The sequence below is a fragment of the Trichosurus vulpecula genome, chromosome 8 (assembly GCF_011100635.1).
Source record: "Trichosurus vulpecula isolate mTriVul1 chromosome 8, mTriVul1.pri, whole genome shotgun sequence".
Classification (NCBI taxonomy): domain Eukaryota; kingdom Metazoa; phylum Chordata; class Mammalia; order Diprotodontia; family Phalangeridae; genus Trichosurus; species Trichosurus vulpecula.
In genome coordinates this window covers 199,501,188-199,516,124 of record NC_050580.1, presented here as the reverse complement: position 1 = coordinate 199,516,124, position 14,937 = coordinate 199,501,188, and the positions used below count along the sequence as shown (strand labels likewise).

Below are 14,937 nucleotides of genomic sequence, written 5' to 3'. Positions count from 1 at the left end.
ATCAACAGAGGGAAGACTAGCATTAGAGGAGTTCTGTTTCCCCAGTGAAATCACAGATCTGGGTAGATTTCAAAAAACCTGGAAAGACATGAACTGATGCTGAGTCAAGTGAGCAGAACCAGGAGAACATTGTAGATAGTAACAGTAACATTGTTTGATGATCAGCTATGAGTGATTTGGCTCTTCTCAGCAATGCAATGATCCACGACAATCCACATCTAGAGAAAGAACTGATGGCGTATGAATGCAGATTGAAGCATACTATTTTCACTTTCGGGGAGTTTCCATGTTTTTTTTTTTCCTTTTGTTCTGTTTCTTCTTTCACAACATGATTAATGTGGAAATGTTTTACAAGATCATACATGTATAACCTATATCAGATTACTTGTCATCTTGTGGAGGGGAGATAGGAAGGAAAGGGAGAGAAAAATTTGGAATTCAAAATCTTTTAAAAAAAATGAATGCGGAAAATTGCCTTCACATGTAATTGGAAAAAATAAAATACTATTTTTTTTAAAAGTTCTTGCTGGACCAGCAGGTTCTTGGTTGGAATCCTGTTTCTGACACTTAGTAATTATGTAACCCCAGGAAAGTCACTCTTTGAATCTCTGATTATAATTTTTGTAGCAGCTATCTCTGAAAGTTATTGAGGGAGGAGATAGAGAGTAGCTAGCATTTATATAGCTCTTTATGGTTTGGGAAGCACTTTTGGTTATATAGCTCTTTATGGTTTGAGAAACAATACATATTTGATGTCATTAGATTCGCAGAACTCTGTGAGGTAGGTGATATTCTCCCCAGATTAAGTGATTTGCCCAGGGTCAGACAGCTCAGAAGTGTCTGAGGCAGGTCTTCTGACTCCAAGGTCTACACTTTATCCACTTCACCACTAAGCTGCCTCCTTATTTTAAGATAAGTATGAAAAGTGACAACCATAAAGTGCCATATAAATTTCAGCTATTGTTTGATTGATGGATTGGTTGTTAGGAGTCATTTAAGGTCTGCTATTATTATTATTGATGGGTCAGTTGATCCAGATCTGTGATTTCACTGGAGAAACAAAACTCCCCTAATGCTAGTAGTGCCTTCCCTCTGTTGATTTATCTCATATGAGCTTCTTAAGATCAGGGACTCTCTTCTGCCTTTCCTTATATCCCCATTGTGCCTAGCACATAGTAGGTGCTTAATTCATGTTTATTGACTGACTGTCCTAGGAATTCCTCTACAGGTGAAGATCAGCACCTGCACTTCAGCTAAGGAGTCTTAGAGAGTTTTTTAAACCATTGAGACATTAAATAACTTGGCCCAGGATTATATGATGGGATGTGTCAGAGGCAGGACCTGAACCCAGGGTCTTCCTGACTTTGAGGTCAGTTCTCTATACACTGTGGATTGGTTGGCTTTCCCCCTAAATTCACAAGGATCCATAAAATTCCAGGGCACCAAGGGAGCTTAAAGTTCCTCCAATCCTCTTATTTTATAGAAAAGGAACAAAGGCTCAGAAATGTGGGGTGAATTGCTAAAGATTACGCAGGTAGTTTATTAGCAGAAGAGGAGGACCTGAACTCAGCTATCTTAACTTGGAGTCCAGCACTCTTCCCATACTACGCTAGGTTTCTGTTTTCTCTCTCTTTCATCTTGCCTCTTGCTTTTTCATGACTGAGACCCCCTAATCAGAGAACAGTGGAGGCTGAACCATACATAGCTGGCCCTCAGACTAAATAATCAATAAGCATTTACTAAGCACAAGTGCTTAGTAAATAATAAAAACAAATAAATAAAATAGCAAAGGTGCTGACACTATGTGCTAGGCATGGATGGTGCTAAGCACTGGAGATACAAAGGAAGGCAAAAACACAATTCCTATTCTCAAGGATACAATATGAAAAAAAGAAGTACATACAAGATACAGTGCAAATGGGAAAGCAGTCTCTACCTCAAGGCAGCAACAACTCGTTTATACAGGGCTATGAGACTTACAACTTAATCCAATCCAATAAATGTTTCATTCAGCCAGTCAACAAGCATTTATTAAACGCCTGCTGTGTGTCAGACAGCATTGGGGATACAAGAAAAGAAAAAAAGACAGTCCTTGTCCTGACTCACAGTCTAATGGAATCTCACATTTAATATCTAACAATTCTCACAACCAACCCTTTGGTAGGCAGTAAAAGTGTTATCATGCCCACTTTATAGATGGAGAAACAGGTTAATGTTCTACAGAGTGCCATAACGCAGAGATGGCCCTCTTCTGGGTGATGACTAAAGCAGACTCACTGAAAGCAGAATCAGCACTAGCATCACCATAGGCTTAGAGAGACAGAACTCAATTCAAGAAGCCTTTATTAAGTACTTCTGCTAAGTGGATGGTGATAGTGTTCAGTCTGATCCGTCTCTCTGGGACCCCATTTGGGATTTTCTTGGCAAAGATATTGGAGTGGTTTGCTATTTCTTTCTCCAGCTCACTTTATGGATGAGGAGCTAAGGCAAACAGGGTTAAGTGACCTGCCCCAGGTCACACAGGTAGTAAATGTCTGAGGTGAAATTTGAACTCAGGTCCTCCAAACTCCAGGGCTGGCACTGCACCACCTAACTGCCCCCTAAGTGGATACAAAGACGAAAAAATGAAAAATAGTTTCTGCCTTTGTTTGGGGAGGGGGGACGGGAGAAGGTGGGGGGGATAGGATCCAGACCCCTAAAAGGAAAAGCCCTGAATTTTCCCAGAAATATCAGGGCATCTAGCCCACTCCAGCCCACCTTGATTACTTAATTATCTTACTTAACACTTCTTATCCCATCCAGATCTCTTTCTCTGTTACCTTTGGACCACCCCAGGCTACTTGCTGCTCCTTAATCCCATCCAGATCTTCTCACAATCTTTTTCTGTATAAATGTACCAATCTTACTCCCATTAAATTGCACAGATTCTTATAATCTCACCTGTCCAACAGGTGTTACAATAAAACCTAACACAGGGTCAAGGGAGAAAATTGGATAAAGTGGGGTAGGATAGGAAGGAACAAAATATCTTTCACAACATGAGTATTGTGGAAGGGTTTTGCATAATGATACACATGTGGTCTATGTTGAATTGCTTGCCTTCTTAGGGAGGGTGGGTGGGGAGGGAAGAGGGGAGAGAATTTGGAACTCAAAGTTTTAAAAGAAGATGTTCAAAAAAAAGTTTTTGCATGCAACTAGGAAATAAAATATACAGGCAACGGGGCATAGAAATCTATCTTGCTCTACAAGAAAGTAAGGGTAAAGGGGATGGGGGGGAGTGGAGTAACAGAAGGAAGGGCTGACTGGGGAATGGGGCAATCAGAATATATGCCATCTTGGAGTGGGGGGAGGGTAGAAATGGGGAGAAAATTTGTAATTCAAACTCTTGTGAAAATTAATGCTGAAAACTAAAAATATTAAATAAATAAATAATGATTTTTTAGAAGGGGAAAAAATAAATAAATAAAATGCATCTCTATAGTTTTGTGAGTATAGGTTTTTGCAAACTCAGTGTTCAATCTATAGCCTGACTTAATTTACCTGTAGAATTTGTTTAACTAGGTTGTTTTCTTGGGGGGATGTATGGGATTATAACTCCATTTAACTAAGTTTGTTCAACTTTTATGACATTGAAGGAAGCATGGGATTATGAATCTGTCTTATGCACTATGTACAGGAATAATTTTTCTGTTACTCTGATATAATTTTGCCTACAAGAGGTCTTGTTAAAATCTTAGTCTTCATTCAGGTTTATTTATTTATTTGTTTGTTTGGGGTCTGAGATCTAAACCTATGTTTAAGCATAATAAAAATTAGAGTTTTTTTTTTACATTGAAAAAAATAAAAAATAAAACCTCACTACTCTGACTTGAAAGAAGGCTTGAGTGATCAGATTCTTTCAAGGCAGACCTTCCCTCTACCCTTACATTTTGAGGTTCCTAGCACCCCAAACTTCAACAATAGGACACTTAGAGCCATCAGGAAAGGTTCCCCATAGGAAGTGGCCCCTGAATTGAGCCTTGAAAGAAGCTAAAGATTCTAAGGGTATATGGGTAAAGTGGATGGGGGCGGGGGGGGGGTGAAGTATATTCTAGGAATGCAAGAGAGGGGGATAGGAGATATAATGTTGATTTCAAAGACCACTAAATAGTTGACTTTCCTTGGACTGGAGTAGGGGTGGGGAACCTGCAGTGAGGCCACATGTGGTCCTAAAGTTCCATCCCTTGACTGAATCCAAACTTCACAGAACAAATCCCCTTAATAAAAGGATTTGTTCCGTAAAATTTGGACTCAGTCAAAAGGCTTCACCCAAGGACCTAAAAGGCCATGTGTGGCCTCAAGGCCGCAGGCTCCCCACCCCTGGACTGGAGAATTATATGAGGAAAAAGTAATGTGCAATAAATCTAGAAAGATAAGCTAGAGTAGATTGTGAATAGCTTTAATTGACAAGCTGAAAAGTTTGAATTTTATCCTAAAGATAACAAGAGAACCACTGAATATTCTTGAGTGGAGGTGTAAAATGGTCAAACCTATATGTTGAGAACATTCTTTTGGCAATTATATAGAGGGTAAATTGGAGAGGGAATAGAAGGGAGAAACCCAACTAGGATGCTATTACAATAGTCCATGTGAGAGTTAATGAGGGGTTGAAGCCAGGTGATGGCTAAGGGAGTGGAGAGAAAGTAATGAAGTCCTCCAGAGGTAGGATTAACAAAACTTTGAAATTAATTAGACACAGAAGCAGGAGGGGGAGGGAAAGTGAAAAGGATGACTAAAATCCTGAGCCCAAATGACTAAAAGGTGTGGGAAACAATTATCAATAACCAATATCTTGGGGATTCAGAGCTCCCCCTCCCCTTCTTCCCAAGTCCTGACTTTAAGTTTAGTTTTTCTTCAGAAGGACACTACTGACAATGACAGTGCACGGATTTTCCTTATCCTGGCCAGCCCCCCACCCCCGCAAGCTTGCAAGTAATTTAATTTAAGGTAGGAAAGCCCGATGTGTTCTACTCAAGCCTGAATGGAGACAGATTCTTTTATCTAGCTAGCCCAAGGCTGGGAGTGGTCTGGTATAGAGATATTTTCTCTGTCCAGGGGTGAAATGATGATGGAATGGCATCAGGCCCCATTGAAACGGTATATAAACTGTGCACCCAAACCCCAAAGTGAGCCCAGTTCCAAACTGCAGCTCCAATGCATGGACGTATGCATGCCGACCGCCTCAAGAGAAATAAACATGAATATAACCTAATTCTGTTTGTCTTTCTTAGACCAAATTCTGAAAGCTGACAAAGAATAATGGTACTTTCACCAGAAATAGATAATTTGGGGATAATAGAAATTTACAGGGAAAGCTAATGAGTTCTATTTTGAATGCTTTGAATTTGAGTTGCCAATGAGACAACCAGATGGAGATGTCCAATAGACAATTAGTGATGAAGAGCTAGAGTTCAGAAGAGAGATTAGGGCCAGATATATAAATATTTTATTAAGTACCTACTATATGTAATGTAAGGGAAATAGAGATGATAGTCCCTCCTTCAGGGAGTTTATAATCTAGTATGGGGGGGGTGAGATACATACAAAAATAACTATAATACAAGTTGTAATATCATAGTAGGCACTTAATAAATGCTTATAAATTGATGGATTCATTGATTGTACATGGATAGGAGAGAGAAGTGAATACTTCTAGTTAGATGTCTCAGGGAAGAAGGTAGCAACTGAGCTAAGACTTTAATTTGGCATTTGTTATATTTGTTATTATTTGCAGGAACTGTGCTAGGCGCCAAGAATACAAAGGTTTAAAATAATAATCTAATAAAAATGATATGACATGAACACAAATAAATATAATGCCAGAGAGAATATAAGGGCCAAGGAAAGATAGAAGGTAGTAACCAATATCTTGGAAATTCAGAACTCCCCCTCCCCAGAGTACAGTAAACATATCCTGTGTTGTAGACCTAAGTGTACAAGAAATAATTTTAATTGATGTAATCCTTATTCCAAATTCAAGCATTATTCTGTGTGTGTGTATGAGAGGGAGGTAGGGAGGGAGGGGAGAGAAAGAGAGAGAGAGAGAGAGAGAGAGAGAGAGAGAGATCCAAACTGACAGCATTCCCTCATGCCCTAGGACCTGTGTCTTCACAAAATATTTTTTAAAGTAACATTTAGAGGAATCTTGGACTAAGAAAAGCTCACAATATGACAAAACATTGTTGCACAACTCAAGGTAAGGTAAAAGTTAGTTTTTTGCTTAGTCAGTCCTGAACAACAGTCACTTAATCTTGTAGAATCATTTTAAAACCACTCAATCATTCTATGACCACTAAGCATGTGAAGACTTTCCCCATGGAATGGTCAGATGAGAACAATTTGTTCCAACGGCCATGAAAGCAGCTGAAGCAGGTACTGTGGAGTGCTGAGAGCTTGATCAGACCACAAAGGTTATCCACTGCATCCCTGGCCATGACCAGTCTTCTTCTGTCAGGACTTTTGTCCTGCCACTGGACTTTGATGACTCAGGGGGAGTGAAGCTGACAAATGCCCAACTCTGCCTCACTTAAATCCAATTCAATGGAAAGTAAAGACATCACCCGTAATGTCACCGGTCCTCTTCAAAAATGAAGAACAAACAACAACAACCTCCCAAAAGCTCTTTCCAATCCTCCCACCCCACTACAAGCTAGCCACAGGTAAATATAAGTAATCAAGTCACTTCCTTCCTCAGACCAATACACTCTTCCCTTCGGGGAAGGGGGAAGGTTATGTTCTTAACTAGAAGTAAGATATTTCTCTATTCTAAGTCTAGTTACCACTCACTCCATTTTCATGAACGATTTCTTCAAAGTTTTATTAAATACTGACAAAGTACTTTTAAAAATTTCATTCTGGTAAGTCTGGAAAAGACTTTAGACTAAAGAAATATTTATTGTTTAATATCTTTAGCTCAACTTAAAAGAGCATTTTAACATGTTAACACAGTGGTCAAAAAGTAGTAAGTCAAATGCTACCATTTATATAGCCCTTTAAGGTTTGCAAAGCACTTTTTGATCCTCAAAACAATCCTGGGAGGAAATTACTATTATTACCCCCATTTTACTGGTGAAGAAACTGAGGGAGGCAAATAGTGGGTAAGTGACTTGCCCAGGGTTACACAGCTGGCTGAGGCAGGGTTTAGAACTCAGGTCTTTCTGACTCCAGGTCCACCCAAACACCTACCTAATGAGGAAGGAGAGATCACTTTGAGCTGACAGCATTGGGGAAGGCTTTGTGGAAGAAATCTGATCATTGACATTTGAGTGTCTTATCATTGGTGTCTCAAATTCAGCACAGTGTAATGAGTACTAGATGTAGAGTAAAAGGGCTTGGGTTCAAATCCCAGCCTTGCCACTTCTTATCTGTGTGACCTTATATAAATCATTTAATCTCTCTGGGTTTCGGTTTCCTTCTATGTAAAAATGGGAGGATTGAATTAAATGCCTTTAAGATCCCTTTCTGCTATAAATTTATGATCATATAACCTTTCCCCCTAAAGTCTCCCCTCCTCCAAACTTCCCTATTTCTCTTAAGGGTATCAGGACCCTTCCAGATGCTCAGTTTCATAAGCATGGTACCATCTTTGATTTTTCCCTTTCCCTTGATCCTCGTTTCAAGTCAGTTGTGCCACCACATCTTTCAAATCTGTCCTTGATCCATTCACATGACTAATAGCATAGTCCAGGCTCATATTACATCTCACTTAAACTTACAGTAATATCCTCATAATTGTTCCCCTGTCTTTACCCTCTCTAATGTGGATACAGCATGCAGTGCCCTAAGGGTTAAAAAGAATATTAGCAGTTGCTTTTCCCAATACTTTGTGAAGCCTCTCCTGAGTGGGGTTGGAGCTTATTCTGTAGCTTATCCTATAATTTGAAGGCATCCTAAACTCCATTTCCCCTTATCTCAAAATACCATAAAACTTCTCCTTAACTTGTACCAAAAGAATTGCTTTTGGTACCCTAATCTTATGTCCTCCTGTCCTTCTTATCCTGTCAACCATCTTCTTCATCCTGTGTCATAAAATTCCTCCTTACTTGTAAGCAACCTTCTTCCTCATCCTGTTGGTTCTTCCTTAATCTTTAACCCCCATAATAAATCCTAACATTACATTATCACTCTGAAACCTCTATATAAGCCTAGTTTTCCAAATATCAGTGCCTTTTACTCAGCCCGGTGGCTGCAGTAAAAGGTCGGTGTGTGCTTTCACGTAATAAAGCTCCCACTGGTTACCAAGAAGTCTAAGTGAATTCTTTCACAGCTGGACCTTGCTCTCTAGAATCTGACTCTCAACACTCTCCCCTCATTCCTCCACACAGCTGCCAAAATAACCTTCCTAAGGCACAGGTCTGAATAGGTAACAGACCTGCTCAAAAGCCTTCAGCAGTTCCCTGTTGCCTCTAGAATAAGGCTTCTCAGTTCTGTATTTAAAACTCTCCACAGATTGGCTCTAACCTGCCTTTCCACATGATATTCCTTAGCACCCCCTGTTTCAGTCACACTGAACCTCCTCTCCTCACCTGTCCTGGAACACTCTCCTTTCTCTGCTCCAACCACTGACTTCCTTGGCTTCTTTAAGTCCCAACTAAAATGCTATCTTTTACTCGAAGCCTTCCCCAACCCCTCTTAAGTCTAGTGCCTTGCTTCAGTTAATTATTTCCTATTTATCTTTTATATAGCTTGTTTTGTATATGTTTGTCTGCAGTGTTGTCTCCCTCCAAGTATATTGTAAGCTCCTTCAGGGCAGAGGCTGTCTTTTGGACCAGAGTTAGGAGGTCAGGGAAGCTGGGGCTATGGGGCTGGGGGGCAGTGCTACCACACCTCTGGCCTTTCCCCCAGCTCTGAAGCACCTCAGTGGGAAGAGAAGAGGTCTGCAGTTGGAGGACGCTGAGGGTCGCTTGTTGCCAGGGTCTGGGGATGCAGCTCCAGAGGCCCTGGGATGCCCCTTCTACCACTGCTCTGGTTACTGGGCTTCAACCTCCAGACATTCACAGTACTGACCAGCTACCCGGAAGATCAGTGCAGCTGGAGAGCGAATGGTTTGTCTTAGGAGAGAGAACAGCATGAAGCAGCTATCCCTGCATTGTGCTAAGGGTTCTCTGTAGTAGCTGTACCCAGCTGGTGCCCTTCGCCTTATCCTCTCCCCCAGCCTGCTCCCAGGCAGTGCTGGAGCTGAGGCATATCACAGCCTACATCAGGTACTCTGGCCCCTTCTGGGAGACCCAAGTCTATGTGGGGAGAGACAGACTCCTGGAACTGCTGTTGGCAGAGGCCCGGGGGCCTCCCAGGGGTTGGTGTGTCCGCCGGCAGCCACAGGAGAAGATAGCACTGTTTGTTCAGTTTACTCCACATCAGGACATCAATCACAGAGTAGCAGCCATCCACTGTTAAGTTTGGGGCACCTGCACTTGCACCTGTACCTTCCCCCTGTTCACCCCAGTGGATAGGCTCCACCTATCCTGCAGATGTGGCCCCTCAGTTAAAATGATCAGAGGTCTTAAAGGGGGAAGCTGAACTGGCCCATCCCCCTAACTTCCCTTTTCCAGGTAGACACTGCTGCTAGAGTCCAGGGTACCCCAGGTTGGTGAGCATCTCATGTTGGACGTGACTTTTAATGGATTGGGTTAGGAAGGACAGGGATAGGAGGCAGAAAGCTGGAGAAGATGCCTTTGGTGTGCAGTCATCTTGATATCAAATGATGTGGATGCAAACAGTGCCCTAAGGACTAAATTGCCTTCTCCCTGGTTTGTACTCTAACTTGGAAATGCCTTAAAGTCTCTTGATACAAAGGTGCCCTAAGGGATGAGTTTCTCTCTGCCTGGCACCCTAAGTCTCCTCCCCTTATCTTGAGTTATCACATAACTTCCCCCTTATCCTGGACCATGGAATTCCTTGTCTCCTCCCCCACCCTGGATCATAAAATTTCCAGTCTCCCTTATCATTGGTTGTCCTCTACCTGTGTCCTTATCCCATCCCTAAATCTCCAGCCCCAATAAGAAACCCTAAAATCATCCTACAGGTTGTATGGCTTTTTGTCTATATAAGTCTGGTCCCTTCCCTACATCAGAGGCTTTGTTTAGCTACTTGCTAAATCTCAGGCCCGCTGCTTTTGTGTCAATAAAGCTCCCAATAGCTACAGAGAAGGTCTAAGTGCATTCTTTCACATTTGATGAACCAGCTCTCCCAACTCTGACCTCATCACCAAATGTATGTGCTAATAGTGGTATTTTGGGGGAAGTCTAAGTATACTGCTAAGTATGTCTGGAGAGAGAGAGAGAGAGATTGTCTTCCACCTCTTTTTGTATCCCTAGCACAGTGCCTGGAACACAGTAAGTGCTTAATATTTGAACAAATTGTTGCACATGATTGTAATGGAATATTATTGTGCTATAAGCAGGATAATTTCAGAAAAAGCTGGGATGACTCACATGAACTGATAAAGTGAAGGAAGCAGAACCAGGAGAACACTGTACACAGTAACAACATCGTATGATGGCTCAAGAATACAATGACCTAAGACAGTCCCAAAGGACTCCTCATGAAGCATACAGCCTCCAGAGAAAGAACTGATATCTGAATACAAACTGAAGCATACTTTTTCTTTCTTTTATATTATTTTTGAGTCTTCTTGCACAAAATGAGTAATATGGAAATGTTTTACATGATTGCATATGTATAACCTATATCAGATTGCTTATTGTCTCAGGGAAGGGGGAGGGGGAGGAGGGATAGAATTGGAACTCAAAACTTTTTTTTAAATGTTAAAAGTTGTTTTTAACATGTAATTGAGGAAAAAATAAAATATTATTTAAAAATAAATAAATAAAACAAATCTAAGTCCTCCTCTTAAAAAAAAAAGGAGAAAGAGAGGGCATGTTGTCACCAAGTAGGGATTCCATAAAATCTGAGAATCCCTGACTCCTGATGGGGCAGGGCTTTTTATGCTGTAGGCCACCAAGAAGCTTCATCAATAACTGCAGCCTTAGTGCCCTGGACCAACTAAGTTTTTAGGGAAAGTTCTTTGCTTTTTAGGGAAAAACAAACCTACCCTACATGGCAGGGATCTTAGTAAGTGTTGCTTCTGTCACTGCACTGGAATGAAGTTGGTGCTTCAAGAAAGAGAATGACTTCAATAGATATAACTGAAGAAGGAATTCCAGGTATGACAACTGACTGTCATAAATAAATGGAGGAAAGACAAGACAAGACAAGATCAGGCTAGTAGTTCAGTTTGGCTAGAATGAAGAGTGGGCAAAGGAGTGTATTGTGAAATAAGGCTAGAAAGACAGATTGGAATTACATTGTAAAGAGCTTTAAATGCTAGGCTGACTAAGGAATTTGTAGTTTATCCTAAGGTAGCTACTGAAGGTTTCTGAGGGGAGTGATATGATCAGATATCTGAATGAAGAACATAGTGTCTGAAGGCTGCTTTGAGGAAGGCCCCTAGAGGTTGGAGGCCTCTCTTAATGATCTCCTAATTGCCAAATCTTAGGACCTTTCTGTAGTTCTCAGAATCTATTGGCCTTTTTAAAGCCCCCATCCTTGATCTCTCTTCAGCTTTAGGCACTGTCAATTACCACCTTCTCTTTGAAACTCTTCTCCCTAGGTTTTTGTGGCATTGCTCTCTCTAGGTTCTCCGTTTCTCCTTATACCTGTTTGACCACTTCTCTGTCTTCTCTGGTAGATCCTATCTGCATCTCATTCAACAATGGTGGGGTTTTCCCAAGGTTCTGTACAGGGCCATATTCTCTTTTCCCCCTATATGTACTATTTCACTTGGGGGTCTCATCAGCTCCCATGGTTTCAATTATTATATCTGTGTAGATATGCCAACTAGGTGATGCAGGGGATAGAGCACCTGGCCTGTAGTCAGAAAGACCTGAGTTCAGATCTGGCCTCAGACACTTACTAGCTACCTGACCCTGGGCTAGTCACTAAACCCTGTTGGCCTCAGTTTCTTCATGTATGAAATAAGCTAGAAAAGAAAATGATAAACCACTTCAGTATCTTTGCCAAGAAAATCCCAAATGGGGTCACAAATTGTTGAGCAGGACTGAACTGAACAATAGCTTGTAGATAGCTCTCAGATCTATTTGTCCAGCCCTAACCTCTTTCATGACCTCCAGTGTTGTATCTCTAACTGCCTTTTAGATATCTGTAATAGTAATTAAGGTCAGTCTCTTTGCTGTCCTTCTCTTAAGTGCCTTTAAGGATTCTGGCCTTTGTTTGAATGGGGCAGATAAAGTGGGAATTTGCCTTGGAGTGTTTCTCAGCATTAAGACAATCAGAGAGTCACTGAATTTTATATGATGTGATTCTAGGGATGGAGACCTTTCACATACCCAGCCAGGGTGAGGTTAGAGCCCTCAGGGCTCTGAACAGGATATAATTGAGGGGGCCTTGGCATTTGACTTTTGGGGCACACTCATGGAAGGGGTGTTGAGACTCTGGGCAAGCTGCAACTGCCCCCCAGCTTCACAACCCAGATAATGGTGTTTCTCTGGTAACTATGAATTGTTATTTGAATCACACAAGGTCTGTCTGTTGATGTTTGTAATTTCTGTTCGTATTTGTCTTAAAGTTCAGGGGGCTGATCTTTTCCCCCCAAATTGTGAATGATATTTGTATGTTTGATTAAACTGAGATTGTTAACCCCTTAAAGTTGCTTTCCTTAGAAAAGCAGATCAAAGAGCCTGTGTTGGTAGCTTTCTGTGTGCTGGTTTTTGGTGGGTCTCACACCCCTACAGCAGCTGCTAGCAGATTATTGCTACATCTCAAATTGTATGTGCCATAGACATCTTTAACTCAACATGTCCAAAACCAAACTCATTATATTCCCCCCAAAACCCTCCCCATTTCTAACTTCCCTATTATGGTCAAGGGTGCTACCATCTTCCCAGTCCCCAGGCCCACAACCTAGATGTCATCCTCTACTTCTCCCTCTCCCACCCTACCCCCCCCATTATCCAATTAGTGGCCAATAACTGTATGTTTTACCTTTTTAATGCTTTTCCTATGTGACTCCTTCTCTCCTCTGACACTACAGCTACTCTGGTGAAGGTCCAGGAAGACTGGTTAGACTCTACCTCAAATCTCTCTCCATTCTAATCCATCCTCCAATCAACTGTCAAATTGACTTTCCTAAAATACATATTTGACCATATCACTCCTCTACTCAGTAATCTCCAGTGGGCCCCTATTGCCCCAAGGATCAAGTATAAAATCCCCTGTCTGGCTTTCAAATCCTTTTATAACCTGGACTCTTCCTCCCTTTCCAGTTCTCTTATACTTTACACTATCCCCCATTACTCTTCACCATCCAGTGACACGCCATCTTTGGACTCCAGAGATTTTTACTGGCTGTCCCCCATGCCTAGAATGCTCTCCCTCCCGGCTTCTCCAGTTTCCTTCAAGTATCAGCTAAGTACAACCCTCTGCAAGAAGCTTTTCTTAGTACTCCTTAACTGTAGTTCCTTCATTCTGAGATGACCTCCAATTTATCTTCTATGTGTCTTGGATGTGCTTGGTGACTTGCATGTTGTCTCCCCTGTGAGGCTGTGAGCTCCTTGAGAGGAGGGACTGGGGTTTTCTTGCCCCTCTTTGTATCCTCAGCACTTAGCACACAGTACCTGGTAGGTACTTATTTGAGTATGACACCAATGTTCTAAAGGACCTTCTACTGCTTGAATGGCCTTAGAGACTTTCCTGAACAACCCTTACCCCAGGCACTAAAGAACCTTGGTGTAGGCACAACTGGAAGAGAAAAACTAAAACAGAAAGATAGCAAGAAAGATTACAAACAAGGTGATGGCTCCTCTCAGGAGTAACAGAAAACTCTAAATTCTAGGCTTTGCTTCCCCAATTTGGAAGAACCAGCTCGTGGATCTTAAAGATCTTTTCCATGTGGCAGAAATTCATGGAATCCATGGAAATCAATTTAATGCCAAATCTTCGCAATCTACAATGTATCTCCAGGCATAATGCAATGAGAATGAGCAATGGCACCATCAGGAACATTGTAGCCCCAGTAGCCTGTCTCAGTGCAGGGCCAATAGCAAAATTTAGCCTGGATCACCTCTCCTCAATAGTCTTCATTTTTCCAGCCTTTTCCTTAACATTGAACTTTATGTTAAGTTGGACTCTGCTCACCTGAGGGGTGGGATGGCGTGGGGTGGCATTGTCCCAAGCTTTAGGCTTTTCCTTGCTGCTAGTTTCACAGCTAGTTCTGGGACTATATTAGTGTTTGGTGCTTCAAATGTGGTGTGATCTTGGGAGAGGCATGGTCACTGTTCTACTTTCTTCTCTTGTTCTTACCTTGGAAAGGCTTCTTCCTTGTAGCCAAAAACTCTAGCATTCCTCTCAGCCCTGGGACTGTGACCTGGAACTGGGTATGTGCAATGGTATTTCTAGATAGCACCTGGTCCTCTACCCAGTGCTAGCACAGGGGTCTGTAATTTCTTTCTGACCAGCTGACTAATCCTCTTACTGTCTCTGGGCTGAGAGCTCTGAAACTACTGCTGCTGTCTCCACACCAGTGTCATACATGTCTCCTGCTCACCTCCTCAGTTGTCTTAAGTTAAAAAAAAAAGTCTCGTCCCAACCTTTAGTTGGCTCTGATGCTTCAGAATTTGATTTGAAGATTTTTTTAAAAAGTTATTTGGAGAGTAATGTTAGAAGAGCTCTGCTATAGTGCTTCCTCTATTCTGCCATCTTTGTTTTCCATTTAGGTCCTTGTCTTGGATACAAAGATTTCAGTTAGAAAGGACATAGGAGAATATGATTACAATGATTACAGTAGCTAGATGGCTCAACAGATAGCGTGCTGGGCCTGGAGTCAGGAAGACTTGAGTTCAAATCTGACCTCAGACTCTGGGCAAGTCACTTAATCTATGG

At 41.7% G+C, this 14,937-nt stretch overlaps 1 protein-coding gene across 1 annotated transcript in view; it reads right to left on the bottom strand.

Moving 5' to 3' along the window:
* Positions 1-14,589, bottom strand: part of SORD (sorbitol dehydrogenase) — a 68,026-nt gene extending 53,437 nt beyond the window's left edge. The window contains 1 exon segment of the mRNA XM_036736694.1: positions 14,531-14,589. Within this exon segment, the coding sequence (XP_036592589.1) occupies positions 14,531-14,589 (59 nt within the window).
* Positions 14,590-14,937: the final 348 nt, after the last annotated feature.